This window comes from Amphiprion ocellaris, chromosome 24, assembly GCF_022539595.1.
Source record: "Amphiprion ocellaris isolate individual 3 ecotype Okinawa chromosome 24, ASM2253959v1, whole genome shotgun sequence".
In the NCBI taxonomy this organism is placed as follows: Eukaryota; Metazoa; Chordata; class Actinopteri; family Pomacentridae; genus Amphiprion; species Amphiprion ocellaris.
This window is the reverse complement of record NC_072789.1, coordinates 20,958,541-20,983,003: the sequence shown is the minus strand read 5'-3', so window position 1 is coordinate 20,983,003 and position 24,463 is coordinate 20,958,541. Positions and strand designations below refer to the sequence as shown.

The 24,463-nt window shown below is 39.5% G+C and overlaps 1 protein-coding gene across 1 annotated transcript in view; it reads right to left on the bottom strand.

Annotated features, from left to right (window-relative positions):
• anos1a (anosmin 1a) overlaps positions 1–24,463 on the bottom strand; it is a 43,105-nt gene that overhangs the window by 6,000 nt on the left and 12,642 nt on the right. Inside the window, exons 3-11 of the mRNA XM_035956108.2 lie at positions 18,365–18,430; positions 16,641–16,863; positions 14,324–14,508; positions 13,166–13,295; positions 10,852–11,057; positions 6,257–6,383; positions 4,259–4,366; positions 900–988; positions 485–656 (exon numbers count right to left, since the gene is read on the bottom strand). Of these exons, the coding sequence (XP_035812001.2) occupies positions 485–656; positions 900–988; positions 4,259–4,366; positions 6,257–6,383; positions 10,852–11,057; positions 13,166–13,295; positions 14,324–14,508; positions 16,641–16,863; positions 18,365–18,430 (1,306 nt within the window). The remainder of the gene's footprint in view (positions 1–484; positions 657–899; positions 989–4,258; positions 4,367–6,256; positions 6,384–10,851; positions 11,058–13,165; positions 13,296–14,323; positions 14,509–16,640; positions 16,864–18,364; positions 18,431–24,463) is intronic.

Here is a 24,463-nt window from a genome sequence, read left to right as displayed (position 1 = left end):
TAGAACATGATGATAGCTTCTCAGCTAGTTTTGAATATTTGTGTGTTCAATTTTGACATCATTCATCTTGCATTGTTCACTGTCATTCTCCAATAAGTATAGATGTGAAGTTTCAAATTGTTACCTACCTTTCGTCACAATTTAAATACAAGTATGTTCTTAGAGAACCACAGAAACATACTGTCAAATTTTAAAGCAAACTTAAAAGATACGGTGGGACAAAATTTTGGAGAAAATTCACATTTATTCTCTTGCTGAAAAGAAGCTTGATGGCAGTATGAGAAATGTCTAAGAATTCAACAAACTTAGTTTAGTACAAAGACTGGAAACAAGGGGAAAAATCACCAACAAATCTCGGAAGAACTGAACCTATGTGCGACACTATTTTTTTTTTCTTTTTTTGAACCAGTTGTTAGGAAAACACCAGAAACTTACCTATCCTGTTACCTTCGTACCAAGCCAGACTAGGTTCTGCTTGTCTCACCTGTTTCTCCAGGACAGGCGATGGGTTTCGGACTCTTGGCCTGGATGGTGGCGCAGGATGGAGTGAGGAAACTGGTGCTTTCTGCTAGAGGACGACTTTTCTTGCTGACTGGCTGTAGAAGGACTTTATATTTGCATGAGAAGAGCAAACCCCGCAGGCTTGTAAAGCTTTCCTGAATCAGACAGGAAAAGAACACAGCTGAATGGATGGCGATTCAGAAAATTCCATATTAAGTCAACTATTACAACAGACGAGGCAACAATGCTGTCTCCAAGTTGTTGTTTTTTTCTCTTTTCCATTCAAACAGATTATTGTGTATGTTGCAGCTGCATGTCCTTATAGCAACAACTAATAATTTATTAGACTTTTACATCTCAGTCGTAAGGTTGTATTAAAGGTCAGGGTTACAGGTTACCTGGGTGGTGGTCTTCTCCATGGGTCTGGTCTGGTTGTAGCTGCAATACTCTGGTCCCCACTGGATTCTGTAGAATTCAACTGTAGGATCTAAACAAACAACAAGATTTTGTTAGATTCTGTTAAAAGACAGTGTGACACAATTTAAATTCAATATTAGTTTCATTGTTCCAGGCCAAGAGACGTATATAACATATACACTTCTGTTCAAAAGTTTGGGGTCACCCAGACAATTTCATGTTTTCCATGATAACCACAATTATTTTTACTTATTTATGATTTAGAATGGATGTTTTCCTAATTGATACTATTAATTAACCCTCCAGTTTTGTTAAATTTGTCCCATTGTTTACAAAGCCACACACCTCAACACTGTTTTCTGTAAGATAAGCTCCTCTAATTCTAATTGCTACCCTTCTCATCATTATTGGTTGAGCTCCAGATGATATAGGTATTCTAACACTATTATCAGCGATGGGCAGTTTTTGCGTGTGTGTTTACAGTAACTTCTGTCTAAGATGTCGACTAGTAGACTGCATACATTTAAATTGTTCTGCCCTGTTTGGGACATGTACATTAGTCACCCAATTTCATGTTTTCCATGAAAACTCACACTTTTATTCATGTGCTAAGATAATTTCCTAATCATCAGTTACCCTTTCAACACCATCTTCCAACAACTTGCTCCTCTGAGTATAATTTTTAAGCCGATATACATTTATTTTATGCATCAAGTATGTTATGTCTTCCTCCCAGTCTGTCTGATTTGTCAACTATGGACTGAGTCCCTGAATTCTGACTGTTGGTTGCAGTAGAATCAATCATGGTTTTCCAGTTGTGCTGACGTGGAAGAATTTTTTTTCTGGTGCAAATGGTCTATTGTTGGCGATTTTTGAAGTAAGATGAGTGGAATAAAATGTTTTGGATGAAATATCGCAATTTCAAGCTTAAATTTGGTCAATTTTCCTTACAGAACCCCATGTCCGACTTGCTTAGTTCCAAGACCGTTGCAAAGTTGGAAATATGACAATCTCTCTGTTTTTACAGTTTCTGGCTCTGATGATGTCAGTTTTGTGATTTAAAAAAAAAAAAAAAAGGTCTTCCAAATCAGGCAGGTTTAGGAGTTCAGAAGGTTAAAAGAGCAACGCCCTCTAAACAATTCACAGCTGTATTGTTTCCACATCTAACCTCTATTAGAGTATTTCTGGCTAAGCACAACCAGTGTGTCTCAGCACACAATGATAACAATCCTCTATTGTGCCAATGGGTGGATAACAAAAAAGAGAGAGAAAAAATAATATTATTTTTAAAATTTGCTGAAATTTTATTGAATCCATTTTTCTTTCTACTTGTGAAATGTTCCCTGTGCCACTGGCTGCAATACAACCCCAAAGCATGATTGATCCACCCCCATGCTTAACAGCTGGACAGAGATTCTATTCATTAAATTCTGTGCCCTTTCTTCTCCAAACGTACCTTCGCTCATTCCAGCCAAAAAGTACTATTTTAACCTCATCGGTCCACAGAACTTGTTTACAAAATACATTAGGCTTGTCTATATGTTCATTTGCAAACTTCAAACGCTGATTTTTGTGGTGAGGATGTAGAAGAGGTTTTCTTCTGATGACTCTTCCATGAAGAACATATTTGTACAAGTATCTCTTTATAGTGGAATATTGTACCACAACTCCAGTGTCTGCCAGATCTTTCTGGAGGGATCATGCAGTCAAACGTGGGTTTTGACTTGCTTTTCTCACAATCCTGTGAACTGTTCTGTCTGATATTTTTCTTGGTCTTCCAGATCTTGCTTTAACTTCCACTGTTCCTGATGACTGCCATTTCTTAATTACATTCTGAACAGAGGATATTGGCATCTGAAAATGCTTTGCTATCTTCTTATAGACTACTCCTGCTTTGTGAGCATCAATTATTTTCAGTTTCAGTGTTCTAGACAACTGCTTAGAAGAACCCATGGTGCTGATTGTTGGGGCAAGGTCAGATGAATCTGGGCATTTAAAACCTTTGAGATTGACATCACCTGGTCTTTCCAGACGATGACTGTGAACAATCCATGACACTGTCAGGTTTCAGCTTTCCAAAGGGGGCAGTACAAGGTATTAACTCTGCAGGGTGCCCAAACTTTTGCAGACGCCATTATTGTGTTTTCGGCTATTTTGAAAGTGTAAATGATGGAAATAAAATCTAACTTTTTTTGACATGTTATAAGAATGTCTCATCTGTAATTTGATGCCTTTTGGAGATTTTTCCATCTTTCCTTGGCTTCTTTATGCACATTAATACAAATTTTTACCTGGGGTGCCCAAACTTTCGATCTCCACTGTAACTGGTCTACAACTGTTACTGCTGCAGTTTCTCCCTCACATATGCATACCACTTATGTGCAATAACTGTTCCAACCTCATGTAAATAGTCTTCTTAAAAAAAAAAAAAAAAACATCTTCTGTGTATATAATGTTCTCTGTGTTTTTGCAGTGTGTGTTTCTATTTATTCTGTACTGCCTTTATACTATTTTTTCTCCTTGGAGCTGCTGTAACGGTGAACTTTCCCCAATGTGGGATCAATAAAGTTTATTTTATCTTATCTTATCTTATCTTATCTTTTTGATTTCAAAAACCTGTCAATCCAATAAGATTCTTATGTGAAGTTAGATATAAAAACTTATATTACACTTGATATGCTCAAAAATCATACCAAATTGCTAGTTTTACCAGAATTTTAAAAATTATTTTTACAAGATTTCTTCGCATGAAATTGTATAGTAAATCGCTAGTTCAACATTAAAAAGAACCCCCCCCAAAAAACACACAGTCTCATAAAATTAAGACTGGAGAATGTATTTAAAATGTGAAGGATTGCTGCATTTTTAGGATATTTTTACAGTATTTTTTGGAGCCCCAGTGTTTATTTTCTAACTGTGTATTGCACCTTTCCAGCTGTAGCTTTACATTTTTTAAATCTTGTCTGCAGTTGCTAATTGCTTCTCACCGAACCCTTATTTTTTATTTTATTTTTTTTATACCTGTTTTACTTTAACAATAGATGTATTGTTTGAACCTTTAATCAGTGTTTCTGAACTGTGACACTTAGATTCATGTAGCTAGATGCTTGACAGTAGACCCAGTGACACAGTGCAATGTTAAATGCAGGATAAATGACAAAAAATGCAAATTTTCTTCGGGATGTTAATGTTTATCACATGTATCTGTATTCACTGCTTCAAACACACCACCTGGGAATTTGAGGGTGAGTCAGTGTGGCATTACATTATCAATGGATGTTATTTGTAAGAGTTAAAAATTGCAATTCTTGAAGGAATCTATTATTTTTCCTGTCCATACCTGTGCTGCGCTGCCAGTAAACATGAACCTGGAGCAGTCCGTCCTGATAGAACGGCATCCCAACATCCAGGATGTCACCTGTAGGGTTCCTTGGAACAGCTGTGATGGCTTCAAAACAGAAAAAAAAAAAAAAACAATTAATCTTCATACCCGAGAATTGCTATCTTGGAGCAATGCTATACAATGGTGGGTATTTTAAAGCATAATCAAAGAATGAAGCTAACAAAGTTTAATAAAGATGGATGTTACAAATTTGAGTGTTTAGCAGAAATAGAGAGAAAGAAAGAAAGTCCCTGAAATACCGATCAGTCTTTCTAGATGCAAGTTTTGGTTTTGATCATTTGCAGGATACAGCTTGTGTATGTATGTTAGTCGCTGTACATGAACTTTGTCTGGTGAGGTATTTATGCTTATTACCCAAAATCACGTGTGAAAAGTGTGAAACTGCTTGGTGAGGGATCTCAGGACTGCATTAAAAGTACCTGGTAAGTGGTGTCATTGACCCCCTTCTCTGTTCAGAGATGGCTGTCCCAGTTTAGTTAAGATCAGTCAGTTTACTCCTTTGTTTATTAACTTCTTGAGTCATCCCTCAACATGCAGTTTCTCTGTACTTGGAGGAATGTGAGGCTCAGGACGTAAATGAACGATGTGATTTTGGGGTGAGAATAAATACCTGGGATTCCCCACCAGTCATGTAGAACTGAGGAAGCCTCATCCTCAACCCCCAAATCACATGGCTCATGGCCTCTAAAAGACCCAACACTGTGACCCATGACTCGAAGAGTGAATTGTTTTCAAACTGTCTGGTGAGGGATCTCGGCTGCATTATAAGTACCTGGTAAGTGGTGTCATTGACCCCCTTCTCTGTTTAGAGATGGCTGTCTCTTTAATTTTCTTAAGTCTCCTCTCGATTAACTCTGTGAATAGGTAGTTTCAAACACATTCACACCTCAGGGCATGTGTGGTTTGGGATTAATGGGTGATTTGGCGGCAAGAATAAATACTTGGGATTCCCCACCAGTCATGTAGAACTGAAGAAGCCTCTTGGATGAGAGATTAAACATATTAAAGCACCAAAAAGAAAAGTTCAACTGCCTTTTTATTGAAGCATCTACCAAATAGATAATTTTCTGTTTTTATTCTGTATGGAATATAATTAATAGCTGCTACTCTTTTCCTGCTATTATTGGCACCAAAATTGTGAAGGCTTTTCTGAGAAACACTACTGTAATTTACAGAGAATACCTGCTAAATTTTGGAAAATGATATGGAAATTTTCCAGGAAACTATTTATTCACAGTGAACTTCCATCATTTCCAATAATTTGGATGATTTTCAGACATAAAGGCTTTTTTTTCTCCAGATGGCAGTCACTTCCAAAAAGAAAGGTCAGAAAGTAAAACTGTTGGAAAACATTCACACTTTTTATTTCACCAGCCTGGCAAAATGTCATGAACGGAAAATGCCTTTAAACTTTTTCATCTTGAACACTCGCACAACAAATGTGTCTTTCTCTACTAACTAATCACTTCCATCCTGCATTTACTCCAACGTTCATTTCTGTAATTATTCAGAACATTTATTCATTTTTCTGCATAATGTCAGGTGTCACTTTGAAAGAAACACCTTGACATTTCGAATTTGAAAGCTAAAAGCTCCATCGTGCTGATAAGATTGTAAGTGTGGAATGTTAAGGCAGCATCTGGGTGGAGTGCAGCTCGGCGATACAGACGATCAAAAATTTAACATCCCAGTGGGAGTCTCTCAGATATTTAAACCCAAAGGTACTTTCATAAAATATCACCATAAAAGTTCGAAATAAAACTTAAAGAGCCTGGTAATGCAGTTTCAGAACCAAGACGGAAGTTTTAGAGCAAGAACCCTTTCATATTGCTGTTTCAACAAATCTTTAGAAGAGTCATTTTCCTTCATGTCAAGGCTATCAAGCTGGAATTTAAAATGTTGGTGTGTCCTTTCTGATCATGTGTAAAGACATACCGCGCTGTGTGGTGAAGTAGAGGACAGCTCGGGGTCCTTTAAACTGAGTTTGTCCCCAGTAGGACACAGCCTGGACCTCCACGCTGTAGCTCCGGTTCGACCGCATGCTGTCCAGCTCCACATGGCTCTGAAAGCACACACAAAATGAGTCATGCTGTCTGCTTTCAAATAAAGCATCCTGTTCTCTTCTGAAATTTTGGTCATTCAAAGGAGTGAGAAGGAAAAAAATCTTGCACTTTGTTTTTCTTGTGCATTGTTTTTCTTACAGCTTTTCTTTTAAACCCTGACAACGTCAGCCAGTGAGAGAATGCAAAAGGCCACGTGCCGATTTCAAGCAACGCTCAAGTCTCTTGTACCTGCTTCCATTTCTGGATGTCGGATATCATGTTGTGTTTCTGCAGCAGGCGGCATCAGAAAAATAATGTCATGCTAATGTTATTCTTCAAAGAAACCATGGGCTTGAATAACAATATGACTTTTAATTGCTGGTGCAAAGGATGTTTGGGCCCTGAGGCTCCTATGTTTAGACAGTTAGTTTATAATCATTTTTATTAAGCAGGTTTTATTAAAAGATTTAGACTTGAGTAAACTAATGAATTTGCCCTCTGGGGTCTTGGCCACATTTTACTGCTACCTCAGATCTCTTAACATATATTAAAATTAGAATAATAATTTAGTGATATGCAATACAAACTGATGTCATACACAGCAGATGAGGAAAGGCCTTTTACTATTAAATCGGCTGACATTTCTACATGTAAAGACGACAAAACTTTGAATTTGAGATATTTTTGCAACTCCTTCTCTCCCTCTGCAGTAACAATCTACTGTATGCAGCCAGGTTCTGCACCCCGATTGGCTCTCCTGCCTTCATTGTCCTGCCTACCTTTCCGGAGTTGACAGCTGATTGGACCAGACCCGACTCCTGGCCTCCAATCAAGCCCCACTCCTGTCTTTAAAAGACTTGCCATCTGAACCTCATTTGGGGCAGCTTTTGTGTTGAGTTCAGCTCAACCACGTGTCTCTTGAGTTATTGTTCTGTTAAGACACTTGATGTTTCATTTTAAGGTTCAGGGGTTTAATTAGGGGACTGCACAGTGGCTTGGTGGGTAGCACTATCACCTTGCAGCTAGAAGATCCCCAGTTCATATCCCCGGCCTGTGGGCCTGGGCTTGGGCCTGGGATCTTTCTGCATGGAATTTGCATGTTCTCCCTGTGCATACGTGGGTCTTCTCCGGCTTCCTCCCCACAGTCCAAAAACATGCAAAGTTAATTGGTGATTCTAAATTGTCTGTAGGTGTGAATGTGACTGTGAATGTTTGTCTCTATATGTAGGGCTGTGATAGACTGGTGACCTGTCCAGGGTGTCCCATGCCTTCACCCTCAGTCAGATGGGATAGACTCCAGCCCCCCTGTGATCCTAATGAGGATTAAGCAGTGTATAGATGATGGCTGGATGGGTGGACTTAATTAGGAACAGTTTGTCTGTTGGAACCATTGTTTGCTTGTAGCTATAGCTGCTAATTCCAATGTGTTTTCAGTTTGGTTAGTGTTTTAATTAGTTAGATTGAGAAAGATTTTTGTTGTTGGGTAGTTTAGATACACTCGGAGTTCAAAAAGAAGTCCTCTTTTGGTTGCATTTATTTTATTTAAGTAGCACCTTTCGCCCTTAGTTGTTCACTTTTGTGTTTTGTTAAAATATCTGCCATTCAGTAAATCCACTTCTGTTCACTTTGGCAAAGCAGACTCCATCTGCTGTTTTGTTAACTCCCCAGTTCATCCTAGACAGCTAGGCTATAACACACGATATAATTTACACATGTAGAAACAAAAAATAATGCATCAACATAATATAATCATGGGTAAAGGAACTATTTTTTCACTGGTTAGAACAGCAACTACAAATTTGAATCTCTACATGATGACAAAAAGGTGACTGGCTGAAATATAGTTTCCCATTTTGGAAATGAACCACTGTATTTCCTATGGCGAACCATTTCAAAGTTCATTAAAATTTAATTCATCACCCTAAGTAGCATTCTTATTTCTGATATGTACCACTAAATGTATCTATGACATTTTGTCAAGTGGTATCTCAACTTCAGATGTGATGACCTACAAAAGGAAATGTATGCTTTTTCAAATATAATTTTTGCTATTAGAACAATTATTTTCAGTAATTACATTTGCATTCCAGATGTTCTTGCAAGACAAATCAATGATTGAATTTTTGATAATTTATTTTTAGAAATCTAGAATTTTATCAAGAAGAATGGTTGATATCTACAATGATGACTGCTTTGTGTAAAAAAAATATATATATTGTTGATGTGCCGTTACCAGAGTCCCTTAAATAGTACACTGAAATAAAACCAGCACACTCTTTAATTTGTAAAAGGATTTATTGAGGCGTATGTTGTGATTTGTTTCTTTGTTTGTTGGAGCACATGATTTGCAGCTGTGATGTCAGGAAGTTCCATCTGGGCCTTCACCTGTAAACAAAGGTAGCAGGTGATTCATGACAGTAGATGGTGTGGTGGAAAGAAGCAGGATGAACTAGTTAAGCAAACTGTGCAAATGTAATGTTAATTTATTGGTGTAGTGGTAGCAAAACTTACCTCTGCTTGTCCTCTTCCTCCCAGGGTGTCCGGGCAAAAGCATTCCCCGGGGGGTTCTGATGCCTTTTATTAGTTCCAGAAGGGAGTTGCCATGTGGGAAGTAGGTAGAAGGGAGTTTGTGCTTCCAGTTGTATAAATAATTATTTAAAGTATTTAGGGGGGTTTTTATTATTTTTTTTTTTCAATTTTATTTATATAGGGCCAATTACAGTCAAATTGTCTCGAGACGTTTTACAGAACCCATATGCCTGAACCCCCAGAGCAGCCCTAAGGAGACAGTGGCAAGGAAAACACCCTTTTAACAGGGAAGAAAACCTCGAGCAGAACCCAGCTCTAATGAGGGGGAACCATCTGCTGCTGGCCGGGCGGGTTGAGAGGGACAGAAGAGGTAGAGGGTTAAATGAGGTTTATGTTGGTTATGCTTATTGAGTGTATATTTGCAGTCCGTAACAGGTTTTTATTATTTAATATCTATTTATGTGGGTGTGTTTGGGGGTTTACCTCTCATGTGGTATGTGCCTAATAGGCACACGGTATTTTAGTCAGTGGATCGACGTGCCACGTGTTTTCTTTTATTTGGTTGGGGGTACATGCTGGTATATTGTCTGGCATTATGGTGTACAAACAACAATAAAAAGGAAATACGAATTTGAGTCTTCTCTGATTCCCTGGTTCATTCATTGGTCGCCTTCGCCACTTCGGCAAGCTGACAGAGTGATTAACATTTCTACTAAGAAGAAGCGTATATATAGTATAGTATTTATAAGTAATGGGTCGATGAGGCCTCATGAAGTTTAAAATTTAAATTTAAAATATAATTTAATTTATTATTATTATTATTATTATTATTATTATTATTATTATTATTATTACTATTATTGTTATTATTATTATTATTATTAATAATAATAATAATAATAATAATAATAATATTAATAATAATAATAGTAATAATAGAAAAGAGCAAGCAAAAATGGTTGTCATCATTTTTCCCACAACAGAATAGTGCCAACAGAATGTGCAAATACAATAGTGCAACCAGAATGAGTGCAAGCAAAAAGAAAAAAGTGACTGGTAAATAGAGGTTATTTAATGGTTCATAAGTCCGACAGCAGAAGGGAAGAAACTGGGTTTTTTTTTTTGTGGCAGGAGGTTCCGGTCCGTGTGGACCGTAGCTGCAGGAAGTGTATTCTCTGCTGAGCCTTCTTGGTGAGGGAGCTGATGATTGTTGATGTGGTAGTCTGGTATTCTAACCAGTCAAAAAGCATTTCTTGGTATCTATATTTGCTATTACTGCTACTGCCGTACAGCGCAATTTCTAAATTTGCCAACAAAAGTAGCAAATTCAGTCAATTTAAATGAACTAAATTTATAAATTAGGTTCCTTAAAACTCAAATTTCAGCTTCACTCTAACACTGAAGTGCAGCAACACACTAATATTTACTGCAATGCAACACGGGATTTGTAGTCCACTTCCCTCTTGAAGGTTTTATGATGTTCATGAAAATTTTTTTATGATTGCCCGTCAAAATGTTGTCAAAGTGCTCCGGACTCCAAAATATGTTTATTGTCTTCTACATGCAGTATTTCAAGTTAAACATGACAAAAATCTTTTAAAACCCTTATGTTTAGGTCTTAAACAGCAGTAGAGCAGTTATCAGCTGCAGCTGTGCCCTTTTACATCAACAGTAAAAGTCCTGCTAAGGTGGGAAAAAAAAAAACAATGTGCAGTTCTGACAGTATTTTCAGTGGGTTTATAAAATTTGACACAGCATTTTATCTGATCCATTAACGCATTTGTTTTGGCAGAGGAAAACAGGCTAAAAGAGGCTGAGGATACTACATTTACTTGCACTTCTTCACTTGTTACGTAACAGAATTTAGGCTGGAGGACATTCAGCCATGTGTAACATGGTGTGCAGGATACTTGACTGGTGAGTAAGAAACCTCAGGACATTTACTGTGTCAGAACTCACCTCTCTGACTGTCTTCCTCCTCTTGGTCAGCGATGAAGCAGAGGAATGTCCGACTGCCGTCCAGCTCCATGCGACCTTATAGTGGTGGACGGGGACGTCCAGGTCAACCGGCATGTTCCACTGGATCCTGGCCGACACCGTCCTGCCGGGGCCGAAGCTCATATTGACCACTTTCAGCTCAGTGGGAGCTGGAGGGTTGGAGGGATCTGAGGGTCACATGTTTAATATTGTTATTGCATGTTTACAAACAATCACAAAAGATTATTGCACACTGACAATGAGATTTATGGGATGATGACAAATTTAAAAAAAAAGCAACTCTCCACACAATGGCAGTATAAGAATTTATTAAAAACACAGTGCAGAAATTGCAGAGAACACAATATACACAAGATGAAATTTTAATGAACATTATACACAAGAAGATGAGGTTGTAACCGTTATTGCACATATGTGAATATACATACATACATACATGAGTGTGTTTGTGTACCAGAAAAAATATGCTAAAAAAACCCTGCACAAATAACCAACATATACCGGTTACATTGAATAAAAAGGAGATCTTTTTAGTTAATTTAAATACAGTCAAAGATTGCACAATTTTATTATTTGGGGAAAAATATACTGATTTATGATGTGGCTGTTCTGGAAGGGACATTATGTTAAACAATAGTTAATCATTAAAATACACTAGTGTCAAACGATAAAATGTTTTAATCAGATTAATCAAAGGGTTGCTGTGGATTAATCTGGATTAATCTCGATTAAAATATCATTCATTTTTAATCTATATTAATCGTGTTCATTTTGCATGAGTAAACTGAGTCAAGAAAGAAGGGAATATATATGTGCTTAACATGTTTATTAAATACCTGTGCTTCAGTGAAAAAAAAAAGCTCTTTCCTGCAGAGTGTTCCTATTACTGTAAGTTGGTGGACTGTTCTGTCTTTGGTGTTTTTTGGTTTTGTTTTTTTTCAAAAAGAGGGCCAACATGCTGTTTAGCGCAGGGGGTATTCAACTAAAATTCAAAGAGGTCCAGTCAGAGAAAATGGATTAAAGCAAAGGTCCAGAAAATCTTAATGTCTAACTTGAATTAGTGTAATATATGTTGATGTAACCTGGTAGTTTTATTGGTGTCTGCATGTAATCATTAACTGACCGTCAAATCAAATAAATTCAGTACGGTTCAGAAACATTTTGACAACATTTATTAATAAATAACTTTTAATGTAACTGTACATCTGAAAATAAAGTGAAAAATAATGACTGAACAACCTGAACCACTTTATATACATCTTTAACAATACCTAATACCCTGCTGCTTAATGGGAGAACTGAGCTGCCAGTATTTTGAATCATGGTCTGAATGGTGTCAGGATCGTTCTCAAACACATTTGGAGCTCATTAGTGAGTCTGGAACCATATTTAGTTTAGATTATATTCATAGTTGAGAAGCTGGCTTACAGCTGTATGTTGAGCCAAACATAGTCAACATGTGCAGGACGACTTTCCTCTCAGTGTTTATTTGTTTATTACTCTGCCAAGGAACACGGTGGAGTTATGTGATGATCACCATACGTTTGTCTGTGAATCTGTCTGTCCGTCTGCAACATTACTCTAAAACAGACAAATGGATTTGGATGAAATTTTCAGGGAAGGTCAGAAATGACAAAAGGACCACCTCATTAGATTTTGGCAGTGATGCAGCTTATATTCTGGATCCACGGACATGTTAATGTTTTCCATTGCGAGATATAGCGGCCGGGACGGCATCGCCGTAACCATGACAACAAGTGAACACTGTCTTAGTTACCTGTGTTGCAGGCTAAGCCTGCTCTCCTTTAACCTAGGCAGGTTGTGGTGTGTGTGTGTGTGTGTGTGTGTGTGTGTGCGTGCGTGCGTGCGTGCGTGCGTGCGTGCGTGCGTGCGTGCGTGTGTGAGCGCGACAGAGGTGGGTAGTAACAAGTTACATTTACTCCGTTACATTTACTTCTGAGAGTAGTTTTACTGACATACTTTTTACTTTTACTTGAGTAGATTTGTGAAGAAGATGTCACCAGCTGCTGCAGTCTAGATGCATCTTGCTTAAACTTCTTTAGTCACAAAAGGGTGAAAACTACAGTCCAGCCTGTGACTGGTTGTCCTGTTCCTGTTTAAATCATCATCATCGAGCTATATTTAAGTCAACAACTGCAGGAATTATGTTTTACCAGATGACAGGTGACATTTTGCTTTTTTTTTCTATCAACACAAAGTACAATTTTAAGAACCCTTTTATTTCATCCACAAGAACAAACAAACACACACTGACCTTTGCTGGAGTGGATGTGTCTGCTGGGTGTGGTGAAACCTCTGGTTCCGTGGGTGTTGACGGCCGTCACCCTGAACTGGTACCAGCGACCAGGCCGGATGTCAGACAGCCTTGCTCCCTGCTGTGTGGTCTGAGATGGGAAAAGATATGAAGTTGGTGATGTTTGAAAAAAACTGAAGATGTTTCTTTTTCTCTCTTTTACAAGAAAGATGATTCTCCTTCAGCTTATCGCAATCATCTATGGGTCATTCCAGAATTGGAGGAAATTTTATGTCCCACCCATCAAATTTTAAATAATCCATGTACAAAATACGAAAACATGCAGTTGTTGTGTAAATTTACTTGTTCTGAGACCAAATCTAAAAAACACTAGGAGAAAAGAATGTTTTTTAAAATACCAAATAAGTCTGGAGTTCCCCCTAAAATGCCATTTTTTCTCTTGTCCAACCCCCCTGATGACCACATTAAATCTCAAATAAAACAGTTAAAACGAAACCTTTTTTTTTCATTGATGTCTCCTGTAGTTGTGGGAACATTTTTTTTAATAATATAATGTCCTATAATATTATAAATAATAATTACTATGCATGAAATGTGTGTCCCACAACAATCCTGTTGGCGTAACATTTTTAGCTGGTAGAAGAAGAAGAAAGCAGTGAATCACATGATATGCTGGAATTGATATCCTTTTTATGCAGATGATCAGGAAAAGACAAATTATTTGTTCTTTTTCCTCTACATTTTTACATCAATAAGCTTATCCTCTTGGTCAGCAGTAACAGCTAGCTAAATATCTAGCTTCTACTCCTGAGAAAAAGCTAACATTAGCATGGATTAGCAACCCTGTTACTGTGATTAGAGTGGGGTTAGCAAACAGCAAAGAAAACACGGAATAGAAACTATATCATTGATGTGTGAGCTGAGCCAATCAAGCCTGTGATAGTGTATCACCTGTTATTGATGAATATGTAGCAGAAAATTGTAAAGCAGAATGATATGTCCTCCAATTCTGGAATGACCCCTATACCATTTCATGATGCACATAATTTCACAGTTTAGTCGTTTTCATTTGCATATTTTACTGTTCCTGTTCCTGTATAACAGTTGAGCAAGTGTCAAGAGAATCATCCATCTTCACCTTGGTGTCTCTGAACTAACCTGTGCAACCACCTGCCAGGAGGTGGCGGTGTCCTCACTGGGCTGGATGCCAAAGTTCCACCTCCTCTGCAGGATGTAGACCACAGGCTCCGCGGAGATGTTGAAGCGGGAGGACCAGTGCACCTCCAATCGGCCGGAGGAGAGTTCCTCAAAGCCCAGCTCCTTCTTCGGCTTCAGAGGAGCACCTGGACGGATAATATGTAGAACATACAATCACTAAAGTATAAAACTGAGGAGATGCTTGTGAGCAAGCAGTGCCTTCAAGCTTTTGCTACTCAATCTATGCTAAAAATGACTTAAATTAGATGTGGTTGTAGTTCACAGGTGAAAGGGTTGTAGATGTTTTCTAAAAAGTGATTTATTCTTCTCCGATATCCCTCCTGGAGTTAGCCATCTACTGTAATTCTCAGCACATATCACCTATGTCCCAGCAGAGAGGACATGGAGCTCTCAGTCAGCTTAGTCAGCTTCCCCCAGGGATGCAGGGATTTACAGCTTTACTTAGTGCCACGGTGTGAAAAGGCAAAATGAGTTTCCCCACATCATTCCTCTCTCATCATGTGTGCTACCGTCAGCACGGCCCAAACTCACTGCTGAAAGCGGCAAACAGGATGTTTTTTCTCAGCTTTCTTTGATCCTTTCTCTGACAACGGAGACCTAAATAGGGCAAACTCCACTTGACTCCAACTCGCAGCAGCGCAGGCAGCACAAACACTGTTTAAGAGAGATTTTCCACCTGGAATTACCTCATTTATCTGAGTGAAGGCCCAAGGGAGGCTGATATGACATGTTTTTTTTCATTTGACAAGAAGTTTATGACAGTCACAGTAAGTAATGCTTAAAAACAATAATAACACCGTATTTTTCTGACTAATGCAGCTTTAAAATAGGCTTCAGTGTAATAATATTGCAACTGCACTTAACCCTGTGATCTGCTCAGACGCCCTATGATAGAAGCAGACGGTTTTGGGGGCAGAGTAGAAAATGCAATCTAATTTATGGCGTTTTTGTCACGGTACAAGTCAGTTTTGGGAACCCCAGTGAGAACACACAAAGGAGTCGGAAAGCAGATCAAAATAGAATTTATTGTACAGAAATAATACCGATACTAAACGATGGCCAGCCCTCACTCGCTGGAACAGAGTCAGGCTCAAGGGGCGGCAGTACAGGAAGCACACGTCGGTCGACCGGGCAGTCCATGTGGGGGGAAAGGTCCACGCCCTCTCTCAACTAGGGTGACAGGGGTCCATGTCCTTCACCTTAAGGACGGCAAGGAGGGAAAAACACAGGCTGCTTCGGAGGCTGCAGGGCTTTGAGGAACTCATACGTCTCGGTCTGTCCACCGCTGAGGCAGTTCGATCCCACGTCCCCTGCCATGTGAAGCTGGTCTTTATAGCGGCAGATGGAATGAGCTGCAGGTGTGAGGCTCTCGCAGCTGCACCTAACCCACTGATCAGCAGCTGCAGAGAGCCTCACAGACCGGCGACACACCGGCAGGGGAACGGGTCGCCGGAAGGGGGCGGGACTAGGCTAGGCCTGTGACAGTTTTACTCATTTCAGTATGCATCTGCATTAAAATAAGTACAAAATGCATAAAAATGTAAGTTTTAAAGCAACATAGAGAGAGTGTACCAATTACTGTTGCCCACGTGGCTTTAATCATGTGACTCAAGTTCCATGGAAACGTCAATACTGATGTTCTGTTTGATGAACACCAACTTGTAGAGCGTTGATGTTTCCCCTGTTTCCTCTACCATTCTGTCGAGATTCAGAAAGGCCGGATTAATTGAATCTGGAACTGATGCTAAGTTGGCGGAGTTGTTCAGAAGTGACACAAAGGATGAAGAATTCAATAGATTTAAAGATTTGGAGTGAAATCGAGAGTTTGCTAAATTTGCTTAACAGTAGCTTTGGATTATGTTCATTTTGTCCTTTCTTATTATAAGATAGCATTACTTTTATTAATGAGTTTTTGGTTTAAAAGTAACGTGATCCTATATTAACGGTATCTTACTTTTTGGACTCACGACTTTGTTATTTTTATTCCTCCTATTCATCCTACCTCTTATGTTCTTTATGCTATAGTGTATATGAATAACTGTTAATATCTTACGTTAACATACCAGACACCTATTCAGTTTGTTGTTTATGCTTCGTGGAGCTGAATAACCATTAATGTGTTACATTGACATACCCTACAACTATTCAGAGGTCCTGTATCCAGGCACTGAGCTGTTTTGGTCATGTACAATACTATGCCTTTGATTTAACTTCAACAACACGATTCTCTTTATTGAAGTCTTCTGGCTCGACTCACCCTTATAGAGATCTTTGGGAGACTGGCAGGTGTAGCCACAGCCATTTGAGCAGCACTTCTTCTGACCAGAACATTCTCTGTCCTGATCGCAGCTCTCCACGCAGGCAGCTGCGAAGCCGCTGGCTCTGTCTGGAGGTGGACAGACGCCCTGCTTCACCTCCAGCACCGAATGAAGGAACTCACAGCTGGTCACACACTCCCAGTGCTTTTTAGGAAACACCTGCTGTAGAAGTCGGAGGAAAGGCAGTTAGCATCACAAGCAGGAGAGCTCGTTTCACTTTGAACTGTTGGGCTTTGAGCTATTTCTAATGGTAATGTGGCCTGTTTTTGCTTGCAGGGTTTCTAATAATATGTACTCATCTATATTTAATGAGAGGGAGAAGCACTGAATAATTATTTCACATTTTTTGACATAACTAAGGATTTCTTGTCATGGTTACTGGATATAAATGTGCAAAACTCTAACATTGTTCTGTTACAGTTAATGTAACATATTGTAAACTTCTATGTTTTTCTAATCGCATGTTTTTGTATTTCACTGAAGGTACTTTAAGAGTGACAGGAAGTTGTCATTATCAGGAAGTGAATCAATATGTAATTGAAAACAGCTGTTCTGGTTGCATTTGGGCAAATCCAGCAACATCTACATACACATTTTGTGCCTTTTGCAGCATTGTGAGTACGTAGTGATTTATATTGCCTTTATGTACATTTATTTTTGGGATAGTGTTCCATTTGGGAAGTTTGTTGCTGGAAACTTTCTTCAGCTACTTGTGTTAATGGTTGTTAATGGTTGTAATTGATATGTAAGAGTAATTAGAAATAAACAGATCTATAGACAAGTGATTTACATTAAAATATGTTGTCGTATATCTCATTTTTAGGTTGAGAAAAATAGAAATAATACATACAACTTGTAATGTTAAAAGGTGACATCTACAGCTGGATTTCATTTATTTTAGATAATGAGTTGAGATGTTTACAATGCACACTACCATTCAAAAGTTTGGGCACACTTAGATATGTCCTTATTTTTGAAAGAAAAGCTTTTTTTTTCAAAAAATATAACATTAAACCAATCAGAAATACAGTGTAGACATTGTTAATGTGGTAAATGACTATTCTAGCTGGAAACAGCTGATTTTTAATGGAATATCTACATAGGGGTACAGAGGAACATTTCCAGCAACCTTGCAAGATTCTAACTTGGTGATGATGTTTGCTTAGGCTGTGCCAGCAGTGTGATTTTCCTTAAAGAAATATGAGCATGCAACAAGAATTTTGGACATTTAAAGGATAATGTAACATCCAACCTGTAAAACAATCTGTCACGGCCAATGATGAGCCCCCCCACACCCACCTCCCCCCCACCTCCCCCAGTTTCCCAGTTAGTCAGTGCTGGTCTTAGTTCAGATATTATCATTATTGTTAAAATAGTCTGTTTGATCTGATCTGTCTACCGACTCCTCTTGGTGATCTCACTTGATCACCCTCTGTTCCGTGACACAATCTAAGACTCCCTTCATTGTGATCCATTGATGTTGCTGTGTTTGCTGAGGACCTCCTTCTGTTATAGCTTCACAAGCTCAAGTTTAACAGATTTTCTAACTTTGCGTCAAATCAATGGTTTCACATTAAAACCTCCGGCTGTCTGTGACCTTGTAAGAACTCTTGATTCTGGAACACAAAAATCGTACAGTGTGACTGACTGTGTTAAAGTGTACCTCACACAGCTCTCTGCAGTTGCTTTTCCTCTTCATCTCCCAGGAATCTTTGCAGGGCTCCAGGCACTGTGGAAGTGAAAGCAGCAAGTGTGAGCAATGACACAGCTTTTAGCTTGTATATGAATGAAGAAATTTTAAGGGGAATCTGCTTCTTTAGACTGATGAAGAGCGCTCTCTTACTGAAGCGTAACAAGAGTGTCAGATCATTTCAGTTTCTGTTGCTGGTAAAAATAACCCCTTCGATGTGATGAATAAGGTGTCTGTTATCATTAAAGCATGCAGCACTGACTGGACTCTTATCGAAGCAAGACTGATGTAAGATCAGGATTTAGATTAATTGGTCTGTCATCTTGCTGCTGGAAGAAATGACAAAAAAACAACTCTATTGCAAACAAAAATTTGTTTTCTTTCTTAAACATCACTGATTTAAGAAGTTATAGAACAGCTCACAGGAAGACGAAATACTCAGTGTACATTTGTCTGTTTGTCCATCTGTTTGTCTGTTAGCAACATTACTCAAAAACCGACCAACGGATTTGTATGAAATTTACAGGGAAGGTCAGAAATGACACATAGACCAACTGATTAGATTTTGGCAGTGATGTGGCTTATAGTTTGGATCCATGGATTTGTTCAAGATCTCTGTATCATTGCGAGATAGCAGCACTGTAACTATGACTACAACTGAACGTTATGTCAGCAGTCTGCTAATGATCATGTGATTGCGATCCTACTACAAATCAACCACTGTGGCCTTATCGAGATTTATCCGTTGGAAATGATACAAGGAACAATTGATTAAATTGTTTGGGTGTTTCCGAGTCCCATCAATTCCCGCCGCCCGCTACATATTTAAGTCACATGATTCGGTATCCATACATAACGTACACATGCCTAACACACGCCTATGCTCAGCGCGTCATTTTGAGCGTGAGTGCTTTTCTTGTTTTTGATTGGACACTTGCTCTTTTTTATGAATTCAATTTATGACAGAATATCGCATTAAGTTTTTACGGTCTAATTTAAATCAGCAAGTACTGTGTGCTTACAAATAGTGGAGCACCAATCCTGTCAAAATACATTTAATTGTAATCTGACAGGGTTGGTGCTCTGCCATATATAAGCTCACACTAAAAAGTCATTGAAAGCTAATGAATGCTGCCCTGCATTCCCAGGCTGTTTCTGGGGCATGTCTGGAATTAAAAGTGTGGCTCTCTATACCATAAAGCTGAATCCTGCACCAGTAAGCAGAGGCAGCCCAGGGGAGCAAGTCTACACTGATTGTAATTTCATGCTGTAGTGAGAAACAGTAGGGAGGAGAGCAATGTACAACAGCCTCGCAAGGGCACTGCAAGTCATTTGAAAGTTAGCGAAGCGCCGTGAACACTTAGCAAACTTGCTGAGGGCTGTGGAGAATATGCCTCAGGAATTCGGATGCCCGTATTTATTTTCTGTTGTCACTCTCACAACTGCTTGCCTCGCTTGCCTACTAAACAGCACATAAAGATGATGAGGTTGATCCATTTTATTGGCGTATCGACTTTTACTGGCGTACATTCTCAAATTTAACGGGTTGTAAAGTACAGTAGAAACATCAGAAACCACATGAAGTCTTTGCAAGGGTGTAGTTAATTGAATCCTGTGTTCATTATTGAAGCCTGGTTCACTTTCAGATGTTAGTTACTATCAATAATATGCTTTAACTTATGAGGTAGGTTTTTAGCAATTAGAGTGAAAACAAAACTTGTTTTAAGCTGAGGGAGTGGTGGCGTTTTAAAAGATCTGACAAGCAATGTGTTTTTTCATCATCCCAGAGCATGTTGTCTCCCAGTGAATGAGGTGAGCAAGCTCCTTCTTAACAGCTGTTGAAGACTGTGAGTGCGTACTGGAGGGGATAATAGTTGTTGGAAACTATAAAGGACTTCGTAGGAAAGAGGCCCTCTGTTATATACAGCTGATGTTAATCAGTTTACACACAGAAGATCCTACTGAGTTGACTCCAGGCTGCTGCATTAATGCCTCACATATGCACGGGTCCAGAACATTCATATGGCAAATCCTACTTTTATGTTAAACCTGGATTGTTACTTTACATTCATTCACACAGTAAAAATCAATTGTTGGGTAAAAGTTTGCTCTCTTTAGTTGCCCACTGAGATCAAACCACTCTCACCCAGCTCTGATAACATGAATATAACGTGGGTTTCCCCGCTGTGCATTTTACAAAACATAACTATCTGCCTGGAGGGTCTGTCAAAACTATGCTTTTTATACATTCTTCCAAACCTTCCACGCAGCAATTATTTTTCATTCACTTCACCACAGCATGAGAATCAACTCACATCAACTTGCTTGAATTATGTCAACATGTATCATTTCTGCTGTTATTATGACTATGTCAAAGTCAAAAGTCAAAGTCAGCTTTATTGTCAATTCTTCCATATGTTCATGGCATACCAAGAATCCAAATTACATTACTTTCTTTTCGTGCAACAGTAGGCATTAAATAAACTCTTAGAAAATAGGATATTAAAGGGCAAAAAAGAACAAAGGAAGCAAAACTAGAGCCGAGCAACAACTAAGAACTAAGAAAAGCAGAACTGAGTGAAATGTAAACACGACCGTGAGATAAAGTGACAGATTTAGTGCAAAATCCGGCAAAGAAATATGCACATGTGACAATGCCACCACAGCAGCAATACAATTTCAATAACTATAAATACTGAAGGATGCTAACTGTTGACTGTCAAATCAAGCTGCACTCTCTCTGCAGCTGTGTCCAATCGGCCGGGATTGTCCGCTGGCCGGGGGTGTAGCACCGAGGAGGGAGGGACCATGACAGTTTATTCGTTTGATGATCAGAAATCACAGCACCATAGAATGTGGCCATTTAATATAGATGTACCCACAAACAAAATGAACTTGTGCTGAGCACAGGCATGTGATATACATGTGTACGTTATGTACGGATACCGAATCACGTGACCTAAATATGTAGCGTGCAGCGGAAACTGATGGGGCTCGGAAACACCCCCAAAGTTTAATCAATTGTTCCATGTATCATTTCTGACGGATAAGTCCACAGGTTTGATCTGTAGTAGGATCGCAATCATGTGATCGTCAACAGGCAGCTGACGTAGTGTTCACTTGTTGTCATAGTTACAGTGACGCCGTGCTGCTATCTCGCAACGACACTGGAATTTTTAACAAATCTGTGGATCCAGACTGTCAAAATCTAATCAGTTGGTCCCTGTGTCATTTCTGACCTTCCCTGAAAATTTCATCCAAATGCGTTGGTCCATTTTTGAGTAATGTTGCTAACAGACAAACAGATGACAATATAACTGTGCTTTCTCAAGGCTGAATGACTGACATCTCAGAATGCAGCAATACTGCTAAAAATGAAAATGGCAAAATACACTACAAAACAAGAAATACAAGCAGATCAGACAGTGTGTAAACAACCCTGCAAGATCAAATTTGAAAGTTAGGGCAAACACTTCCTCTTTCAACTCTGACCCACTGTACGTACTGCAATTTCCGGGTGTAATGAGGGTTTATTTGCAACATTTCAAGTCCAGTCTCTCTCAGTTTGGCCTCTGAATGAACAAAATGATTTGGATAGCCAACAGCAAAATGGAACTGTGACATCAATATCCCATTTTCCCATATGAATCCAGATTTTTATTTGTCCAAGGAACAATGTGGGTTTTTCTCTTCTGTATCAATGTGAGTGCATTTTTTTGATGCGAGATATCTTTGATCAGTTTCCACATTAATGCATGATTATACTGGTATTACCACTTCAATGTCACTCTGTCACCATGTTACAGAGGCTTTTGGAGAGCTGACAATTGCCTTGGAGCCAGTGATGTGTACCACCTCGTGGTAAGACGAGGAGAGAGAGAAGAAAAAGTTGCTGCCAAACGGGCTACCAAGTGCACATGGAGTACAAGTCTTCCTGCTCTGCGATGAAGAATGTTTTGAAGCATGACTGATAGCCCTGTTGCAGGCCTGCCATCTCATATCTCAACTCCCGGGTCTCCACCAGAGGACTATTCCGCGAATCCAGACTGACATTCCCACTCTCGTGCCATTCCCTTTGTACCTCAGCGTCATTAGTTTTCTGCCCCATTTCAAGTTTAAATCAAGCATTCCACTTGATCGAATAAAGCTGACTGGGGGGAACTTTGTGATGTGGTAGACAGAGATTTGAGAAAGCGCTTAAGACCCGACTGGTAGCCAAGACAACATATATATATATATATATACACTATATTGCCAAAATTATTCGCTCACCTGCCTTGACTCGCATATGAACGTAAGTGACATCCCATTCCTAATCCATATGGTTCAATATGACGTGGGTCCACCCTTTGCAGCTAGAACAGCTTCAACTCTTCTGGGAAGGCTGTCCACAAGGTTTAGGAGTGTGTTTATGGGAATTTTTGACCATTCTTCCAGAAGCACATTTGTGAGGTCACACACTGATGTTGGACCAGAAGGTCTGGCTCTCAGTCTCCACTCTAATTCATCCCAAAGGTGTTCTATGGGGTTGAGGTCAGGACTCTGTGCAGGCCAGTCAAGTTCATCCACACCAGACTCTGTCATCCATGTCTTTATGGACCTTGCTTTGTGCACTGGTGCACAGTCATGTTGGAAGAGGAAGGACCAGCTCCAAACTGTTCCCACTAAGTTGGGAGCATGGAATTGTCCAAAATGTCTTGGTCTGCTGAAGCATTCAGAGTTCCTTTCACTGGAACTAAGGGTCCAAGCCCAGCTCCTGAAAAACAAGCCCACACCATAATCCCCCCTCCACCAAACTTTACACTTGGCACAATGCAGTCCCACAAGTATGGTTCTCCTGGCAACCACCAAACCCAGACTGGTCCATCAGATTGCCAGATGGAGAAGTGTGATTGGTCACTCCAGAGAAGGCGTCTCCACTGCTCTAGAGTCCAGTGGTGGCTGCTTTACACCTATCACAGTTCCATGCTGGAATTCACTGAGCTCCTGAGAGCGACTCATTCTTTCACAAATGTTTGTAAAAGCAGTCTGCAGCCTAGATGCTTGATTTTATACACCTGTGGCCATGGAAGTGATTGGAACACCTGATTCTCATTATTTGGATGGGTGAGCGAATACTTTTGGCAATATAGTGTGTGGGTGTGTGTGTGGGTGTGTGTGTATATATATATATATATATATATATATATATATATATATATATACACACACATATATATACATACATATGTCTGGGCTGCAGAATTTCATGCTTAATTGGAAGTCATTCAGATTCAAAGCTGTTCAGGTTGCACATTGTGACTTCTATGTGTTTTGCTACAGTGTGAGCGTGTATTTGTACTGCTGAAGTTGTGGGGACCTGCATTCCTTCCCAGAAAGTGAATTACTACAGTTTAAGGTGAAACTCAAAGGTCAGGGTTGTGGTTAAGCAAGTAGTCGCTGAAGTTCGGTTTGGGCTAAGTCTCCAGGAAATGAATCAATGTAACGTCCTCTGAAGTGATGCTGGTGGAAGGCGTGCATGCGTGCGTGCATGCATGCGTGTGTGTGTGTGTTTTGGTGGTGGATGCGCCTCACTCCTCCATGACCAACCAGAGAAAAGAGATAATAGAGGAGACAACTTCTCTGCTGACCGTGCAAAACGCTGTTCTTTTGGTGCTCGATGCTGTTTGATTCACTGCCCAGACAAACCCCTCGGAGAGGAAACAGGCCCCGTGTTTTTCTCTGGATTCCTGTTTCAACAATTTGCATTGTCTTTGAAAGCGTTCCAGACCTTTAAACATCCACAGACAAACCTCGGCTTTTTCCTGAGAAACAAACTGCAAGCAAATTATCCCACAAGTACTTTTATCCACGTGAAAATGTGGGTTTGAGGTGAGGAAGGGTGAAAGAAAAGGATGTCTGGCGCTCAGTCAAACATCACAACAAGGCTGTAGGGAGTACTGATGTCCACTAATGACTGCCAAGTGCTACTGAGAGAATGTCGGTACACCACACTCGATGCCAGTTGTCTAAGTTGTGAGCTAGGACGTCAGCGTCAGTGAATACACATGATGTCCCTCCACGGGTCCAATG